Genomic DNA, 20,686 nt, shown 5'->3' on the forward strand with positions numbered 1-20,686 from the left:
AATAGGACCCAAATACCAAATCTTACTGAAGTGGGTAGGAAACAAAGAGAAATAATGATAAGAAAGAAAATTATAAAAATTTTCAGTTATATGTAAACTTAAAGCAAGAAATTTTAAGAAAACATTTAGATAAGGAGTCTACATTGGAGTGGAATGTATCCTATTCGAATGTAAATTATACAACTATCTAGTTATAAATTAATTTAAAACAGGGAAAATTCTAAAAGTATTGAGACAAAGACTACTTTGTATTTTTTATCTGATAACCAAAGACAGACTTTTGATAGCTCTCTGTAATATTTAATTCTTAACATTTAATCTTGTAACACTTCATGACCAGAAAGTACTCTATAGGGTAACACCAGTTTGTATCAATGGATTTGCAATAATTTGACCTGATTGCATCTTTCAGTGGTTACTCAACCACTAAAAAAGGAAGAAACACTAGAAACCACACCACTCATAGGAGATCCAAGAACCTGGTATCTTGGGGATTTTCTCGTGTCATATGAAAGACACATGGGTTCATGAGTAAACACCTGTCTAATACTTTTCCTTTTCCTTTGTGTCTATTACTGAGCAAGGCAGTTACAAATTGTTCATTCTGATGTCAACCTTCTCCCTATTATGATCATGTATTCAATAGCTTGTAATGGAAATTCCCAGAACAGCAATTCACAGTTTTGGGTTTTTTTTTTTTTGTTTTGTTTTGTTTTGTACCAGGGATTGAACCCAGGAGTCCTTAATGACTGTTGTTTGGGGCCTCATTAATTTGCTAAGACTGACTTTAAACTTAGAATCCTCCTGCCTCAGCTTCCCAAACCACTGGGATTATAAGTGTGTGCCACCCAGCTAGCAATTCACCTTTTCATGACCAAAAAATCTGATCCAAATAGTAAGGGTCTGACTGGTTCAAAAAGTCTTTGTAACACTGCCCAGGAGTGTTCTTTCATCCCAGATAATTAAAAGAGAAACAACTAGGAATGAGAAACCACACATAAAAGCAACATACACAGCATATATGTTAAACCTGCAAAGTACATCTCTGGAAGAAATCTTAAACCAGATGTAACTAAGCACACGACGTATTTTCTATGCTGGTATAAATTTCTCTCCTCTGGACTACTGATCTTCTGTCTCATGCATTCTATTGTAGAATAGTCAATGTTTTGTGTTAGGAACATTACAGGAATTGCTTTCTTCTTAGTTCTGCTCCTGTTTAAAGTTCATATTTCAAGCACAAAATCCCAATCAGAAATGATACCACACTGTTTCACTTTTTTTTTTTTTCAGAAGCTCTGGGATATACCTGCTGCCATTCATTGAAAGTTCACCTGGGATTCCTCTACTTACATTAGATTAGTGTCTCTGGCATTCTCCACATATTCCTTCCTGCTATCCCCATCTCTCCATGATATACACAAATGCTCAGCATAGTTTACCTAGAAAACTTCCAAAAGTATATATATGACTGCATGAGTAGTAAAATATTAAAATATTAACATAACAGAAATGAAACTATAAAAACTTATCAGGAAAACAGCTTGGCAGTTCCTCAATAATTTAAACATGGGATTAGTATATGACCAGCATTTCCACTACTAAGAATCAAATCCATATTAATGGAGTTTTTGTTCAAAGAAAAAGCTCCTCTATGAATATTCACTGAAGCTCTGTTTACAACATCCAAAAGGTAGAAACAACCTAAATATACATCAACAGGTGACTAGAAGAACAAAGCATAGCTTAGTCATACAGTGGAATATTTGTTTAAAAAAAACGGAATAAAGTACTGATATGCATGATAACATGAACAGACATTGAAAATGTGCTGAGACAGAAGCTAAGAACAAAAGTACAATGTTGTAGGCTGTAGCTGTTGCTCAGTGGCAGAGCATTTGCCTGGTAAGTGTGATGCACTGGGTTCGATCCTCAGCACCACATAAAAAAAAAATAAATAAATAAAGGCATTCTGTCCATCTACAACTATTTTTAAAAAGTACAATGTTGTATGATTCCATTCATATGAAATAGCAAGAAGAGGCAAATCTGGGGGGGGGGAGGAAGGAGATTAGGAGCTTCCAGAGCCACAGGGGAGGAAGGAATCAGGAGTTTTGTATCAAGCTTCTGTTTGGGGTATGAAAAATCTAGAATGTGTCGGTTGTACATTATGGATATAGTTAATGGCACTGAATTTTAAAATGGTTACAATGGCAAATTTTATGAGTATTTTGTCACAATAAAAAAGTCAGAATGGCAAACTATCTATGATCTAGATGTAAACAATGCATAAATTATCTCTGATGGAACTTCTATTCCTGGCCCAGAAAAATGACCTTAGGTCTTATTATTTTAAATTCAGAATGTTTCACTGGGTTGTTTTTAAATGTAATAACAGATTGACAGTTGAATTCTATGTGAAAGAAAAAAGACTAGGAAATATTCCTTGTTTTCTTTGTACCTCAATTACAAATATAAAAAAAGCAGAATGCAAATTTGTAAATAAGATGGCTATACCATTAGAGAGAAAATGATATTAGAGATGTTGAATAGAAAACAACTATAAAGAAGAGCTTCTCTTAGACCTTTGTATTTCCATCAGCAAACATCCAATAATATGTCAAATCCTACCTATTACTTTTGCTTTGAAAATATGACTTCAATATCTTTTGGAGAAAGCTGTCTCTTAAAACCCATAAAGGTCATAGCTATCATCTGGTTAAACTACATTTCAGATATTAGAAAATGGGGTTTTCAATTCAATGTAAAAACAATGAACTATTTATGTATGTGTGTATAGTTTTTAAATTCTCAAAGATGTGGCAAATTAAGTGTGCGAGTCTATAACAATTTGAAATAGTTGCGCCAGGTGTTCTGGGCAGACACACTTATGTTTGTGGTTTATAAGCAGTCACACAATTTGTAAATAAGTAAGTGGCAATCAGGAATTCCATATCATCTGATTTTGAATCTCATCTTCCTTGTACCAGACTGTTTCTTGCTGATACACTGAAGCCAAGATAAAATCCAAGACTTTGGACCCCCAAGGCATAGTTCTTTTTTATATACATCCCTTTCCTTCACAAATGGTTACATAAAGTTGAGTGCCACCGATTCTTACAACACAAATTTAAGAATATACTATGCTGATATACTAAAGTTAATAATCTAAACCTGATATGTACCATCAGAAATCAATGTTACACAAACATACAATGAACTATCCCTGCCAATTTTTATATAATGCAATATGGTCCATAAATTTGTTCCAAAATCAGAATTCCTCTAGGGATAGAGTAAATATAAAATTTTCTAAAATAATTCAAATGGTAGTTTTGTAGCAGATTGGAAGACAAATTTCTAATTTGCTTATTAGGCAGGAAGGAAGTCAACATAACAAATTAATTTTACCACGATGAAACACTTTATTTCAATTTATAACAAAAAAATGCAAGTTATATTAAAATGTTGAAGATTCTGATTTGGGGAGACAGAACAGTATTTATATCCCCCCAAATTTCTTTTTTTTGTCCCCATAGGTAATAAGTGCAAAAACTAATCTTATGCTCATGATGCTTGGAGCGATGACAGTAACTCCTCAATGGTGTTTGCCTACTTTGGGGTAAGATCTGCTTCCAAGCCTCACCTTCATATTCTAGGTAAGCAAAATATTCCCTTTTATAGAAATAAGGACTTTGAAAATTATATTGAATAGCAATTAATTGGTTGTACAAGAATTCTAACTCTGACATATGTGATTCCATCATCTGCCATTGCTAGTTTATCATTGCTAGTGTTTTCCTTTGACCAGGATTAAAATATTTTAAGCCCATGATTAAAACACTTTTAGAAGAATCTCATGTTTGAAAGTTATAGTAAGCTTTATAAGTAGAAGATAAAAAAATGCGTTGAATAACATTAGCTAGATACAACTATATCAGAATATCTATTATCTAAAAAAATATATAATTGATATATTTATAACTTACACAAGATTATCTAAAGTTTATGTCAAAAATCTTTTATACAAAGAAAGGGAGTAGTGTTAAAAGCATTATCATCAGGTGGGCTGCTGATTGAAAATTTGTCATTAACTTAAGCAACTAAAATTAATATTTTATAGTTGTTACACTTTAGTAATATAGAGAACATTTCTTCATTTTTAGAGTTTTGTTCAAGCGATCTCGTAAAATAGGAAATTTTATGAATTACAGGGAAAAATTCTCAACTAAACTGCTTATGAAAGTTTATAGCACATATTTCAAACATATTCAAATAAATAAATTCATCAAAAGCCACATGCAGCAATTGTTTTAAAGGCTGGAATCTATGCATATTTTTTTCTTAATAGTAGACCAAGCAGTTGCACAAGGTGAATGCTGCCTAAGGGGTCAGAACAGGGAACTTCGAATATTTGAAACTATTTCCTGAGCTGCCCTATTTGTCCAAAACAACAGATTGAGTGAAATAACCCCACCTGTATACAGTAGAAGGAAATCCATTATGTTTCTCATAAACATCTCTGAAAGGGCAGTGGAATAGGAATCCATAAAATCATAACTGAAGCTGAATTTCTTTTTAAAAGAAACTTTGAAGTTACTCATAAATAATTAGTTGAAAACATGATTCACATAATTACTCAGTAATTATGCACACACTCTTTTTCATTAATAGTCAGACCACCATGGTTCAGCTTCTTTGTGTATTTTGGCTGACCCTTGTATGTTTAAATGAACAGGGCTGAAAAACAGGGAAACCATCCTTCAAGATAATATAATATCCCAGAGATGTCTCAATTTTGTAAAATGCCAAGGTAAATTATCTAGAGGTGAAATCACTGAATGTAAAGACTGAATAACTTAGCATCATGAAAATGGAAAAAATGCAAGATGTTTCTAGATAAATTATCTGGAGTTTAAGCTTTGTTTCACAGAAATAACTTGGTTTACTGTGATTATTGCTTAATTTTTCATTAAGTAGACACAAAATGCTGACATTAAATATGACACAAATGCTCAAAGTGGTGAAGCTATAATCTAAGGCAATGGTTATTTCATAGGCTACCTAAAAGCCATTTCCAAAAATTATCATGCATAAATATCATATCAAGGTTTATTAAGTTTCTGATATACGCTTTGTTTGTATTTCTGTTTTGTCAAATATATTATGTACCAAGGGGAAGAATGATTGTTAAATGGAGACTTGAGAGATGTGTTTTTCTGCAAGAAAATTAAATTAAATTACTCACTATACTTAAATCACAATGGCTAATGGCTAACAGTAAGTAACACTGAAGGGGAGTAGAATAAATATTAATTGTTCACTCACCAAAATTTCACTGGTATCATGCATGCCCAGATGTAACAACTATAAAATATTAATTTTAGTTGCTTAAATTAATGACAAATTCAGGTATCATGTATGCCCAGATGACTCCCTGAAATATTATCCATTGCCTTCAAAACTCATAAAATATTGGTGGAATTCCCAGAGGAAAAAAGACATTTGAGGATTGTGTGAAGAAATTTTTCAAGTTCATTGCCAATTGGGAGAATCTTATGAGGCCAAGTTGTATTCCCTTCTCAGGACCCAAGCACCATAGAGCCTTTTCCCAAGCATTTCCTCCCTGCTGAAATATCATCTTTCCAGAGTTGACCAATTCCTTGTCCTGACTGGGCATGCCTATCAATCAAGGGTCACCTTTTTAGTGAAACTTCACTAGCCACCCTGGTTATATGAACTGTCCCTTCTCTGAGCCCTGGTTTCTCTCCATTGTAGCAGTCTCTTGTGTAATTTTTATATTGACTTTTCACTAATTGTCTGCCTTGTATGTTTATCTGTCTCATTTTTCATGTATCCCTTGCACTTAGAATAGTAAGCCCCCAAAAAATATTTGTTGAAAGGATAAATAGGAGAGCACTGAGGCCGAACCACAATGATAAAATAAGTCTATCAAAAACTTCAGCATGATTACATACTGTATTTTAAAACACATACAGTAAATGCTAGACAGACATACCTCATGGAACACATAAGTTAAGATTGGTGAGTGGGAAGTGAGAGCTGAAAGTACTGAAGCTATCTATACTGACAGCCTGCATCAGCAAACTATTTAATTATGTTCCAAGTTTCATAATTTTAACCCTTCTCCTATGTTAAATTATATGAAATTTTGTTTTGTTTTATCGGCACTGTTAAAGCTATCAGTTCATATCTCTATAAATGTCATTGATATCTACAGAAGAGTTTTACATATGCTTTGATCTTATGATTTCCCTGATGATGGGAAGACCAATGGATTTCAATGACTAGAATTCTAAAGTTAATAGAGGAACCAGGAATTGAAAGAAACTTCTAGATTTTAAGCCATTTATATGGCCATGAAATAAATACAATATCTTTACAATGATGTGTAACAGAAGAAAAAACTAAAAACTTTTAAAAATCACATTGTATGAAAAACAAGAATAAAATGAAATTTTATTAAGATGGATGACAGAGAAAGTCATTTACATGCTAATTGTGCAAAATTAATCATCCCTCATATGATTAACATTATTTTCTTGGCAAGTAGGTACAATGATTCAATCAAATAATAATTTCCTCAAAGTCTATATACTTTCAGAAAATATAAACCAGGATTATTTTTATGACCTTATCAAATGGTGCTAATCAACAACAACCAACAAAAAACTTATAATTTCAGGAACAGTAATCAGGACCAGTTTTTTCTTCTTCTTACCAATAAACAACATTTCATTACACGCACATACACACACACATACACACACACACACACAGTTTATAAATATCATTTCAGAACCAAACATTCCAAATATTCAAATTTATTATCCCAAATTTTCCTTTGCCACACTCCTGGAAATAATTTTTCCTATAAGACTGAAAGTTGCATTATGGTCCTTTGATATAGCACCCTCTATAACAGAGTACCATTTTACCTGGAATTTACTAAAGACACAAACAAGCCCCTTCCCCCTCACTCCAGCTAACCACTAGCTTGTCACCAGTCCCAGCTCAGAACTCAGTACAGATTCACAAATACATTATCTGAAATCCTGGCAGCCAGAAAAGTGTTAGAATTCAGACATCTTAGATATAAAAAGTATATTTGAATATTATGGACATCCCCTACAGCACTTGGAGAAGCCTTCCATAAGCAAAGACTTTCCTGTTACAGCAAAACATACAAATATTCACACTAAGTTGGATAAATAAAGACTATAAATAGCTTCACATAAGGTCAGATCAGGTTTTGCTGCCAATGAGTTCAGGTCGGGTCAGATTTTGCCGTCAAAGAAGTTAAAGAAAATTTTTCAGTTTTTCATTTGTGTTTTGCAGTTACGGAGAAGGGATTATATACCTGTGGAATATCAGCACCTTGCCTTCCTTTTGTGCCCAAGTTTGCTAGATATAAGATAAATTTATATCAAGTTTCTTCTGCCTTCTTTCTGACAAAAAATTTGAAGTAAATTTCCAGGTAAACCTACCTGTTTGATTTTTTTTAAGTAGTATTATATTAAGGGGCTATTATTTAATGAAATTTTGAAATCAAGAAATAGTATACCAGATTTTCTCAATCTATTTAGTTCTTCCCTACAAAAACATAGTTCTGAATGTACAATTAACTTGGGCAAAGACAACATGTAAATTTGCATACTAAAATGAACAAACTCCAATGCAACTCAACAAAATACCATTACTAATTATTGAAGAATGAGTCAAAATTTCTGCAGATGTGGATGCACAAGACAAGAAATAATTTTAAATGCCTATTAACTACAAAGCTCATCGCATGTGTGAAAGTAAGAGTAATAAGAATTTTAAGTAAAAAAGGCAAAGATTTTCAAACTTCTAGCAAAATAAGGGTAAGGAGAAAAAAATACTAGACCGTGAGGATAGCAATACATAAGGTGAAATGGAAAAGGATATAAAAGCCACTTGCTAGGGAGTATATCATTAGCCCCTCAACTATAACAAAGCACTGAACACGTGACCATGCTCAGTGAACCATTACTCAAATCGTCCCTCTCACGCCAACAAAAGGCTTTCAGAGGTTATTTGCCTACAGAGCAGTAGTGAGCAAATTAAGCAGTGTCCAAACACAGGGATGAAAATTACAAATCAATGTAACTGCCATATGCTCAGAGTATACCAGCTTAGCCTCACCTTAGCAAGAGGGCAGGGGTACTCAGGGTACCCTAATCGAAGCCCCAGAAAAGAAGAATACAACCATGGAATTCCAGAGTCATTAAGAATAAGGAATGACAATCAGAAATGGACACTCTGTTGACCCTCAAAAAAAGGCATCAAACATTTGAATAATGAGAGCTGATGAAGAGAAGAAAAAGCACATCTCTCACATAGAAGGTAAGTCCATGAGTATCTGGGAGAGAAGGAAAGAAGGAAGGAGAAGAGAGGGAAGAGCAGTCAGGTAGACAACAAACCATAAAAACTATCTTAAATAAAGCAAGTTATTTTGTATTCTTCAGATGGAAAGAAAAGTGAACTGAAATGGTAAAATCCCTTTTGTGAAGTTCTCTGAAAAATAAGCAAGTTCATTGAAATACTATTCATTCCTAGTGGAATCCTGAATATTTAAGTACTTTTCTCTAATTTGCCATGTTTAAAAAAAAAGAATAAAATACTCAAGGGGCCAAGTCTAAAGCAATCGTTGACAATGAAAATATATATTCTTATTCCAGTGAAGCACATGTTCCTACCAGATAGAATCATTGGTACAAAAGAAAAGACCTGGCATTTCATCTGGCCTTGATACTCATCTGTTAAAGCCTCTTGGTGAACCAAGGACAAAAAAGAAATGTTTAGTCCAGACTTCTGGGGATTGTCCTTGTCTTTTTCTCGTCTTATACCATGCCATAACAATATATCCACAAACTCCATACTCCAAACATACAAACCAATGTTTAGACTCCAAAGTCACACCAGGATTCTCTAAACCTTTCTCTCATCTCATATGCTCTAACCAGAAGGCTTTTACCCTCTGTCACTTGGGAAACACATATCTTCCTAAAACACCAATTTGATTTCCTCTATCCATCCTTTCCTGACCTCATCCCCCAAATGGAATTTACCACTCTATTCTTTATGCCATCAAGAAATCTAAAAACACCTTTACTTGTACCCATAACACTTTCTACAAGTCTGGTTTGATGGAGCTAGCCCTGGCCTGACAATTGAAGGTTCTCCACAGAACATTTGTTGAATGAATTAAATTAATAGTAAGAACTTGAATCCCTATCATGATTTATTATGCGTACCTAAGTTCAGAACCTGGATAGTACACCTTTCTTTGGATGCTATTAAGGACTAAATTTTGTCCAACCCTATAACCCAACTTTTTATATTGAAATCCTAATCCCTGATGTAACCATACTGTATTTGGAGATAAGGCTTTTCAGAGGTAATTAAGGTTACATAAGGTCATGGGACTGGGGCTCCTGATCCAATAGCATGGGTGGCCTTATAAGAAGAGCAAGAGAGGGAGCTCTCTCTCCAAAGGCACATACTGAGGAAGAGCCTCGTGAGCACATAGCAAAAAGATGACAATCTACAAGTGAGGAAGAGGGCCTCCCCAGAACCTGGCACCCTAATTTCAGATTTCTAGTCTAACCTAAGTGTGAGAAAATAAAGTTTTATTATTTAAGCCAACAGATGTACGGCCTTTTGTGATGGCACCCCAAGGTAACTAATACAGATGCTAAAGAAAAACAAGCATTAAATGTCTTTTTTTTTTTTTTTTTAACATGTTTTCTCAGGTAGCTGGCTAAACCATGCACTTCTGCGTACAATATTGGGTGAGGTAGTCATCTGTCATTTCTTCTTCAGGATCAGTCACACCATAGCAAGTTTAAAATTCCACTATGAACCACTTTTGAGTTTAGGTGCTGTTGTTTTAAAACCTCTTTTGAAAACATGGTCTTACTGATTATTATTATTCCAATCTCATAATATCCTTGGTTACTGTATCATGTATGTGATCCCATTTGATTGTTCTGTCCAAGAAACGATATTAGGTGAGAAGCAGGACAAGGGTAAAATGCAGGTCCCCTAACATTTAGTAAACCCTCTTCTCATAACTAGCATAAAGAGAGATAAGTAGTTATGGGATATTTTCTCTCTCTCTCTCTCTCCCTACCTTTTAAAACAAACATAGAAATTATTGGAAAAAAAATTTCCTGACACCAATTTGAATCTTTATGTTCCTAAGCAAAATACAAAATACTTGCTCTGTACTAATGAAGGAATCATATAATGATTCCACTACATTTATCTTGCTTGCCTACTCAATATTAAACATTTCTCATGAAGGACTTTATAGGCAAATGCCCCAACCATGTGATCTGTTCTGAAAACATTCAATACCAATCTATAATTTTAAAGGCTACTTTGATATATACATTCCTATACAGAGAAGGATTTCACACTAAATTCTGTATTAAAATAATTCTGCATATAAATAAGAATCTATTTTAAATGCTTGGGGAGTCTGTTGCCACAGAGTTTGGCAGGTTGCGTATATTTCTCCTCTGAAGTGTTGCATTTGACCACACCCACAAATGCTGCAGTATAGGTCACCTGGAGCACCCAGGAACCTTCTAACTCTTTGGTTAAGAATATACATATATACATATAATTGATTTTTAAATAAGTGTGCATTTATTTAAATAAAAACTTAAACCAATGTATACTTATATACACATTTACTTCAATAACTATGTTAATTTATTTTAAAACCAACAATAAAATATTGTATCCTTTATCCAGAAAATATGAAGAGAAAAGGCCTAATCATATAAAAGATATTTCCTCTTTGATATGTATCTCCTCTAACACTGAAAATTCATGGTGATTTTTGGTCAGTAAACTGGTAGAGATAATCCAATGGGACATTTATTTAGTGTTAACTGCCTACAAGGCCGCATGCTAAGTATTTCCTGAGATGACTACCAGGAGGTTCAAATGTGGTCAAGGGAATAGGCTTGGTACTTGGTAACTTGAAAAAGAAGCAGAATATACCTGGTGCCCTGCCCATACAAGGTGCTATGTCTATCCAGAAGAATGACTGTCTTTTCACAAGGGTGTATCAAGAGATTTAAAGAAAAGGGTAAGAGCTGGGTTTGACCTTCAAAAATTGATGGGATTAGTGGGCTGGGGTTGCAGCTCAGTGGTAGAGCGCTTGCTTTGCATGTGTGAGGCATTGGATTTGATTCTCAGCACCACATAAAAATAAATAAATTGAATACAGGTCCATTGACAACTAAAAAAAAATTTTTAAAAGATGGAAGGGATTATACCAAGTGGCCTGGTACAGAAGTGCTTTCTCAGTGGACAAACAACAAGCATCAGAGGAAATAGTTTAATTCAGGGACTTACAAGAAATTCAGTCTGGATAGAGTCAGATATGGATAAAGTGAATGATATGGGGGGAAAACTTTGAGTTGCGGGTATAGGTAAAGGGTCTCTGGCACCATGGTCATGACTTTGGACTTCACTGAGCCAGCAGTGAGCACTGGGGAAGGCAATGAGCAGCATAATTGAGCCTTTCCTAAAGGATGCCCTGGCAGCAGCTGAGTGAGGGAAGAAGGGCTCAAGGCAACTGACTTAGTACTGCTCTCTGAGCAGGATAACCTTATGGGAAGAGAACTGAAACACAGCCAGGAAAATCTCAAGGTAGGGGAAGGGAGAGCCCATGTCAAACGATTGCACATAAAAGTTCAATGATTTACAACCCACCCAGCCACTGCTCACTTTAATCAGGATTGCAGTGTCGTGGCTCATGTGTCTGACGGGGCTCTCTATGACACTCTGTGTTCAGAATCATGGTGGAGCCCTTCAGACACTTAAGGCCATATCTCATAAACATGAGCAAAGCTGACAGTTTTCCTTGAGACCAGCACCACTCTGCTAGGCATTAAACAAATCATTTGTGCTGTGCAGCTGAGACCTACTCCCTTGGGAAATCAGACTGGCACCTTTGCAACATCATCAACCCCTGCTGAGACAATGTACCAGAAGTCAAGGCTCACTTCAACCAGTCTGCACAGCTTCACTATGTAGGGTGTTGAGCCACTGTCCTAGAGTGCTGGCATGTGCTCTCAGTGTAGTCTCTCAGTGTAGCCCCTTTAAGAACATTGTATTCAAATTAATCTTTTCATAAATAATAGATTATGAACATTTTTAAAGGCCTCATGTATCCAACCAGTAGTTGAAATCTTTTATCCTCTCTCCTATAACCAACCATTCTCCATGCATCCACTGGCTGAGCACACATCTCATTGGGCTCAGGAGACATTTTAAAGAAATACGATTTTAGAGAACAAGTCTAGAAATTAAAATATAACATCTGAGGATTTTGACTAGAGATTAAAAAAAATCACAGTACACATTCTCCTTAAATAGCTATGAACTATAAACCTATTTTAAGGATTTGTTTTTCTTTGTTACAGATGTACCACTATCTTTTCCATGGGTGGCACACCCTAAAACAAAGGCAGTTTATAAAACACAATGGATCAAAAATAAATGCCAGGTCTAGGGAATTACCTTTTCTGTCTTTTTTGAGATGTATTAAAAAGTTATGGACATATATGAAGATATATACATTCAAGGAAACCAAAATGAATCTACAGGTTTACTAGAATCATTTATTGACCTAGTGATAATTCTTCAATTTACACGGAAAACAAAATTAACTTTATAAATTATAATGGAGAAATTAGGCATATGGCTATACAATGGCAGGACTAAATGCATATCTGAGATTTGTCAGCCATAAAGTGATCAATAATTAAAATGGAGTTCACCTTCATGCTGTAATTTTAAAGTGTAACTACAGGTTTCCCTTAGTTTGCCTAAAATATGTGTTAAAACTAAACATCTATGCCAAAATAATATTCATTAGTAATTGTACCCTGTTAATTAACAAGCATTCTGGAAAATTTAAAGGGGGGAAACACACCCACCCACATAATGAGGACATGTGTTTACTTAATATCCTGAATATCACTATGAAAAACACACCAGCTTAGTGAAATCTAAATGACTATATTTAACTGTTTAAATATTTTAGCAATGTATCTGAGTTGTGATGTTTTTCTCCAACACAGAACACACCCATTAATAGACCAGAAAAAAACAAAAGCATTCTGATTCTAGTAGCTTCTTACAGCCAATCTCTCAAAAATTCAGCCTTAAGATTACTTCCTCCCCCGGAGCCAGAGAACAATAAAGAGAACATGTTGCTTATATGTTTCTTACCTTTTTTCCTTTCCTTTTCCTATGAGCAGGTTTGGCATTTTTCTCCTTTGGTTCTTCACTCATCTTTCCTTTAAATCAGGTGAGTTTATAGAGGACAAGAGATCACCGCCCGTATTCCAACATCCAAAACCACGACAAAGAGTCAAAGCATTGAGACCAAAGTCCATTTACGGGTGCTCCCCAGGCAAAGCAGCCGCTGCTTAAACCCAGCCCTGCTGCTGTCAGAGACACGGACTGCTAATGTAGCCCTGCTCAGCTTTCGTCGGGAAGAAACTGGGTGTTCTCTACATCAAACACTCAATTATTTCTCTAAAGAAAATCAATATTTTAGCCTTTCATTTTTAACTAGTCATTACCCTGAGATAAGATCTTGACAAGACTTTGTTGCTTATTCCTCCACAGTGATTCTAGCCTCGAAATGGTGAGAGAGAGAGAGAGAGAGAGAGAGAGAGAGAGAGAGAGAGAGACACACACACCCTCACACACACAGAAATAAGCTACAGACTGCTGACAAGTCTCCGAAGCCTTCCCAGGGGCTGATTTGCTGTTTCTTGCAGGCTAGGAAGCTGAATGTAAATTGCTCTCGGTGCTGCTAGCCTCCCATGCCAACACACGTGTTGGTTGCATCGGGCATACAGCAGGAGGCAGAAGTCGGAGGAGTGAGTGATAAAAGATCAGGTTACTGGTTGTTTAAAAAAAAGAAAGAAAGAAAGAAAGAAAACACTCAATGATTCAAACAACAAAAGAGACCTACTACTACCAGAGAAGTCACAGTCTAGATTTGCTTCATGATTACTTTTTTACTGAGATAAAGCAATCAGATGGGCAAATTGCCTACATTCAGCTAAGAATTTCTAATGAAGGGTTAATTACACAAAATCCCCTCTCCAGTTTGCCATTATTCATATGCAGTCATTGGTCTCCTTCCATGAATATACCAATGAAACAACAGGAAAAAAAAAAAAAAAAAACCCTTGACAATATTCAGGAAATACTTAAGGCAAAGCCACTATCTGTATGGCAGAAACATTCTGTGCTTCTGAACCGTTTTTAGGGCAGTGCAGGTCTCAGATCACATTACACACTTCACAGCGGCCCTGACCACACACCATGCCCATGCTCCACACTGCATGCCATCCTAAGCCCAAAGCTTCGAGTATATTCTGAGGATCTGGGGGAGCTCACACCTGGGTGGAAACTCCCTCACCATGCTTTTCACCCTTTTAAACACAGCCAAATTATCATCAGAAGCTGTCACTTAAGCATCTTTGGAAGACTGCCAGTTACATTCTGATTCAGAAAAGAACAAGGTTCTAGAAGTTAGCAGGCCACCACTGAGTTGGAAATAGGTCCCTTAGAGTGGACAGCTGACGCAGGTGTAAATAATGAAGGGGGAATCAAGGAGGAAAGAGAAAAAAGTGAAGAACAGGTTCAGGGCTATTCCTATGGGGGTAAAAACTACAAATAAGTCACATTACTTCGTCAGTACAACATTTTATCCAGGAAAAATGGATTCTAACTAATATAAAGCACAGTCATACAGAGATAAACAAGTCAAAAAGGGCTAATTTTCAGTGGTGTTTACAAGGGGACTTAACACTAGAAATGATGCTAAACATCATTTTGAACCAAAGGGCAAATCTGTTTATGCTGAAGTATTCACCATTATTTACCTATCACGCAAAGGGGGTTTGCATCTACATTCAGCAAATATTCTTTCTCCTATTCCTCAAACCACCATTCCACCAGAAGGTATGGGTATGAGAGAGGCTTGGAATGGATTTATCATGGCAAAGCAGGCCAGGCCTGGGGATGCAAATGACCCCCTCCATGAGTCACATGGACTCTATGAATTATGGGTTAACTGAGCACCTTTCTAGGGTGAGGTTGCACATTAATTATAGTAATACACATCTTAGTAAGTCTAGTGCGGCCAGAATGCTAAATGGTTTTCCAAACTGCCATGTTCCAAGTGTCCATTTAAACTTTGAACTTTGCTGATCCACAGTTCCCATTTTCTGCTGCTGTTCAGTATTGTTCCTCTTGTCAAGCAATAAAAGGTAGAAAATCATAATAGGGCAGAATAAAATTTTCAAGTTCTTCAGTGATTCAACTCTTGCTCCTCTTCAAAACAGCAAAATCTGGGAAATCAGCAGGACCTTTACTGTATGCATCCATCCTTAACTGCAATTAGGTGAAGCTGGGCTTGTCGGCTGTGTGCCCTGATGGAGAGGAAGATGAGGTAGGTGCCTTATACAGATTTTTCACAAGATGAGGCATCTAAGAAGGTGGATTCAAATCAGACCTTCCCACTTAAATCTTTCCATTCTTCACTAGGCAAACAACAGAGATAGCATATCTTTATGTAATTTATCTATAACAGAACCTTGACATTTTGATTCACCTACCTAGAATAGCCTGTTTACAACTGTTTACTGAGTATCCACAGGATATGAACCACTTGAGGGGAAAAAATGGAGCGTACACAAAAACTGAGATTAAATTTAATCTATTCATAAATAAATTTCTAATTAGTAGAAATTATAAAATATACACAGCATACAACTAACATAAAAATGTATGATTAAGGGCATAGCATAAGAGTATGAGGGAAATGGCATTAAAGTTTTTAAACTATAAAAATGTATTAAAGTTGATGCAAAAATTAGGAATTGATGGAGTAAACTTGCATTGATAGAAAATGAATAAAATTATGACAGAGTATAATTGTTAGCCTATCTTTTTGTTAAAACATGAACTTAACTGTTTTCATTTGTATATACAATGCTTATATTACAAGCTAAAGTGCTCTCTGCTGGTTGGATACAAAAAAACAGGGCCTTTAAAGACAGTATTATATGGTAAAAATTCTACCACAGATTGCTTTAAGGAGGAATTACCCTTACTGAAGAATGGTAATTTGAATGAATAATATTTCAAGATATCATATTGTATAATTAGGTATGATAGAAAACCCAATTACTTTTAAATCTATCAAATTATTTAAGTAACAAAATATATCATTTTAAGTTATAATTTAATAACAAACATACATGATGTATAACACGTTTTATGTCCATTTCAGTAATTTGAGAAATCCTAGATATTTTAAAAGCAAAGATTAATTACATCTCTAAAACTCCATAGGGCAAAAAGAGCTTCTGCGCTAGAGTTAAGGTCTGAAAACAACACAAATCAATAGTAATTTAATTTCTAACAATGTGAAACATATTTCCACATTCTAATTCAGACAATCAAATTGCATTAAAGGTTGAAAAATTAAAACAATTTAGACTTAATAAGTAGAAAATGTATGACCTATTGTTTAATGGTGTTTCTGTATACCTGTACTCTAGAAATACACATTCACAGAAATAATGATTGTTTTAATATACCCAAAGGTGAACCAGTGCATTTTAAATTATAATTGCTCTGTGTAAAAGAGTAATTTGATTGATCTAAAAACAGACTAGGGGTGATTACTTGTTCCAAAAATGTTAAATGTTAACTACTTTCCAATGGTAATCTCCTTTTCACCCAAATTAGAAAATTCCCCAGACCTTGGAGAAGTTAAATTTAGCCTAAGAAAATACTTATAAGCTAAATGCACTTAAATTACCAGTCTGGAAACATAACTGTCTTCTTTGAGTTAACCAGAGAGCAAAAATATAACTGGATTATAATGCTCACACATATTCCTCCATATACCTGCCTGCCTACTGAAGAGTTTACTCCAGATATAAATGAACATCAACTAGTTGATGCAGATAGGAGACAGTTCTATTTTTAAATTAAATAACTCGCATAAGAGGACACCAACCAGGGCCAACTTAAGTCTTGTAGAACAGATCTATTTTTAAAATGAAAGTGGCTTACCATAGAAGAAATAACAGCAGGGATTATCAGGAAGAACATTAAAAAAAAAATAAGCTATCTTCTACATAAAATTCACCTGGAAACTCTGACAATGAATATGACTTCTCAACTAAAATTAAAATGCATCATGTTAAAAGTAAAACAAAAAAACTTTCTATTGAAGTTCAGTAGAAATGACTATATGAATAGGCCGGCTTTATTTTTAAGGCTATGACATCACACACTTACTTTAATTTACACCGGTAGTTGGAGAATTAAAGTAGTTACTAAATCTTACAGCATTCCCTTAACATAATTCATTAATCCTCAAAGTTTAAAATACTTGTAAAGTTATAGGTAAATAAACTGTCCCCCCCCCCCCCCCCGGCCGGGAAAACACAAAATCTTTAGAACTGAGAGGAACATTGAGATGTTGTTATCTCCACACTGGCCTCTGACCCTGGGAGGTCTTCCCTGAAGTCACCCAGCCAGTTCATAGCAGAGTTGGGACCAGAAGCAATTCTATGAGCTACCCCTTAGAAGGGCTTTCTCTGCACTATACCAGAATCTCCCAGAGAGTGTAAAGTGAGCTTGCAGTGAGATTTGAGATGACAGTTGATGGTAAACAAACTTGACTTTGTTGTGTAATTTGCTTAAAAATGGGGGGGGGGGACACACAAGAGTTCATCCTGTACATCTTATGGAAACTCTTCTGTGAGGTTTTGGTGTTTACCTTGTTCAACTTTGGGTCAATGCCAGCAGAGAAGGAAACCAGAGAGTGTCATAGGAAATAGGTGGCCATTCCAGTAACTTGAGAAATCCTAGATATTTTAGTTCAAGGATACACAAATATCCCTCTAACTAAAGTTGAGAATGGTTTATAAATTTACAACATGGTAAAATGATTCAAATAATTCAAACTGGCTATTCTTCTTCCTACAGAGCTGGAGTTACCATAGACTCATGATGGTATTGGGAGGCTTCCGCCACTACTGCTTCTCCTCCTGCTTGCCTACCACTTAATATATCTTAAAATATCAGAGCATAATTGTACCACTGAAGTCATTTTGTTTCATACAATCTCTTGCCTTTTCTTATGTGATGAAAACAGGTAAAGAATATGCTCTGTGTATTTGGATTTCTAGTCTTCTTTGAGTCTTCATTTTGAAAAATGACATATCGACATTTGTACAACTGCTTAGAGCAACTGAAAGTCTGGGCAGGAGTGGGGCATGCGGTTTAGCAAAATCAGACAGTTCAGTCTCAATTTTCAGCAGAGTCTCAAATACCTGCATGACTTTTCTCTTATCCAGTGGCCATCTCTGTACAATTAATGCTTTTTTTTTTTTTTTTAAATGGTACTAGGGATTGAACCCAGCGGCACTGTACCAATGAGCTATATCCACTTTTTATCCTCTATATAGGATCACACTAAGTCACTGAGGCCAGCCTCAAACTTTCAATCCTCTTGTCAGATTCCTGAGTTGCTAGAATTACAGGTGTGGGCCACCACATCCACCTTATTAATACTTTTTTTTTTTACATAATAATGTCTTTAAAACTTAGCTTAGCTATAAGCAATAATATCTCTGAACTAATGCTAGTTCCATTTTTGAAAATGTGTTAGAACTCTTCAGGCAGGTTCATAGCAGGACTTTCTTGTTTTGTTCTGGGTGTTCTTTCTTTCCTGATTATTCATCCATGTGCCCATTAAAATATAATGATATAACCAAAGTGGATTAGAAAAACAGGGAGAGACAGAATGTTCAAAGAGATAGAGCTAGTAAATGGGTGGTTTGCTTTTTTGTTTATTTTCTTCCTCAAACCTTTGCATTTTCACAATGTGATTTTCTGAGCAGGGTAATTTCCTGTTGCTAGACTAACAATTCTCTTTAGAGGCCTGGTGATATTTACATGCCTTTTGTGAGGTAAGGGACTAATGAGTCATTCCTTTGATCTTCCTAAATCCATGTGTTTTACTTAATAAAAATAAATATCATAAATGATTTTCAAAGAATCTAGTGATAGATTGTAAAGACATTCCCTTGCTGTGTAAAAATTTCCAGAAATGCTAATATTAAAATGATTGGGCTCTATGGTTGCTTATATTTGGGTCAGCATCTGAATGGGGTCAGTAGTTCTGCTGGATTTTCTTTTATTTGCTCTGAAAAAGTTATACAGAAGATGGCCAGGATCAGCTCTACTGGAGTGCTTTTTCCTCAGATGCCCACCAATGTAGGAGCTTCTCAACTCTTCATAGTCCAACCAACATAAAACATGGATAACTTTATTTGTACATCTACTAAAATGAAAGGAATTAGAAACGAAGTTGCATTCTCAAAATTCTAACTTAAACCATATCTCGTGGTATCTAAAATCTTAACACTAAAGTTAAAGTTGGTGCAGATGCTGTGAATCATTCGTTCAAGGGACATGAAAAGGATTGAGCTTAAGAGTTTTTTTTTTTTTTTAAGTAACAAAAAGAAAACACAATGAAAGGACTGGCTATTAAAGTGGAGAGTATGTGGAAAGAGAGGATGTGGAACTGTTCTAGGTGGTTCCTGCCTTACCTGCCCTCACACACGCAACACAAGAATGTTGCTTCATTGAGCTCAGTGGTCAAAGCTGATGTTGAAATTAAAGCCAAGTTCAGGCTCCAGTCAATGATAATTTCATCGTGTCATGATTAATTCTCAGATTAGTTGTAAGTAATATTTATAAAGTTAAGGTAGCTTCTTTAATTTTAAAATAAGTTTATATTGACTGTTATAGTCCTTTGGATTAGTTGTAGTTCTTGGCTCATATTCCTATAGCTGAACAAGTAATAACACATATTCCTCTTGAGAGATTCCAAGGTACATTAATCCTTTATAATCATTATTGAAGTATTTTTAATATTAATGCTTGTGATACACAAATATTCCTCTAAGTAAAGCTGAGAATGGTTTATACATTTACAACATGGTAAAATGATTCAAATAAGCAATAAAAGTGACATTCCTCCAGAGTTTATTATTCATTATCAACCTCAATATTCTTCAGTTATGTAGAAGGATGTGTGTTTACTACACATGTTATGGTTTGGAAATGAAGTGTTTCCCAAAAGTTTGTGTGTTAAAAGGCTTGGTCCCAGTGTGGTGGTGTTCAGAGGTGCGGCCTTTACAGGTGATTGGATCATGTGGGCTCTGACCTCATCAATGAACCAAAAAAAAAAAAAAAAACCAAGGAGCTGGGGTTGTGGTTCAGCGGTAGAGCGCTTGCCTAGCATGTGTAAGGCACTAGGTTTGATTTCCCAGCACCACATATAAATAAGTAAAATAAAGATCCATCAACAACTAATGAAAATATTTTTTAAACCCACAAACAAAAACAAAAACGCCCTTTCTATCCTTAAGTCAATTTCATTTCTTTCAGATATTTTGTCACACAGATGGAAAGTTGACTAACATATCTTCAACAACATGAGTTAACATCAATTTTTTGTAACATTTCCAAACCGTCAAGAGAAAAATGCTGTTATAATTTACATTTC

At 35.2% G+C, this 20,686-nt stretch overlaps 1 protein-coding gene across 22 annotated transcripts in view; it reads right to left on the minus strand.

Moving 5' to 3' along the window:
- ANK3 (ankyrin 3) overlaps positions 1 to 13,914 on the minus strand; it is a 508,367-nt gene extending 494,453 nt beyond the window's left edge. For 12 of the 22 annotated variants that reach the window (XM_081268446.1, XM_081268432.1, XM_081268431.1 and 9 more), the window contains exon 1: positions 13,300 to 13,914. In XM_081268446.1, the coding sequence (XP_081124572.1) occupies positions 13,300 to 13,362 (63 nt within the window). In that variant the 5' untranslated portion in view covers positions 13,363 to 13,914. The remainder of the gene's footprint in view (positions 1 to 13,299) is intronic. The other 10 variants (XM_081268444.1, XM_081268437.1, XM_081268443.1 and 7 more) reach the window with 2 other exon arrangements.
- Between the last annotated feature and the right edge of the window lie 6,772 nt (positions 13,915 to 20,686).

This window comes from Spermophilus citellus (assembly GCF_964194105.1).
Source record: "Spermophilus citellus genome assembly, chromosome: 15".
Classification (NCBI taxonomy): Eukaryota; Metazoa; Chordata; class Mammalia; order Rodentia; family Sciuridae; genus Spermophilus; species Spermophilus citellus.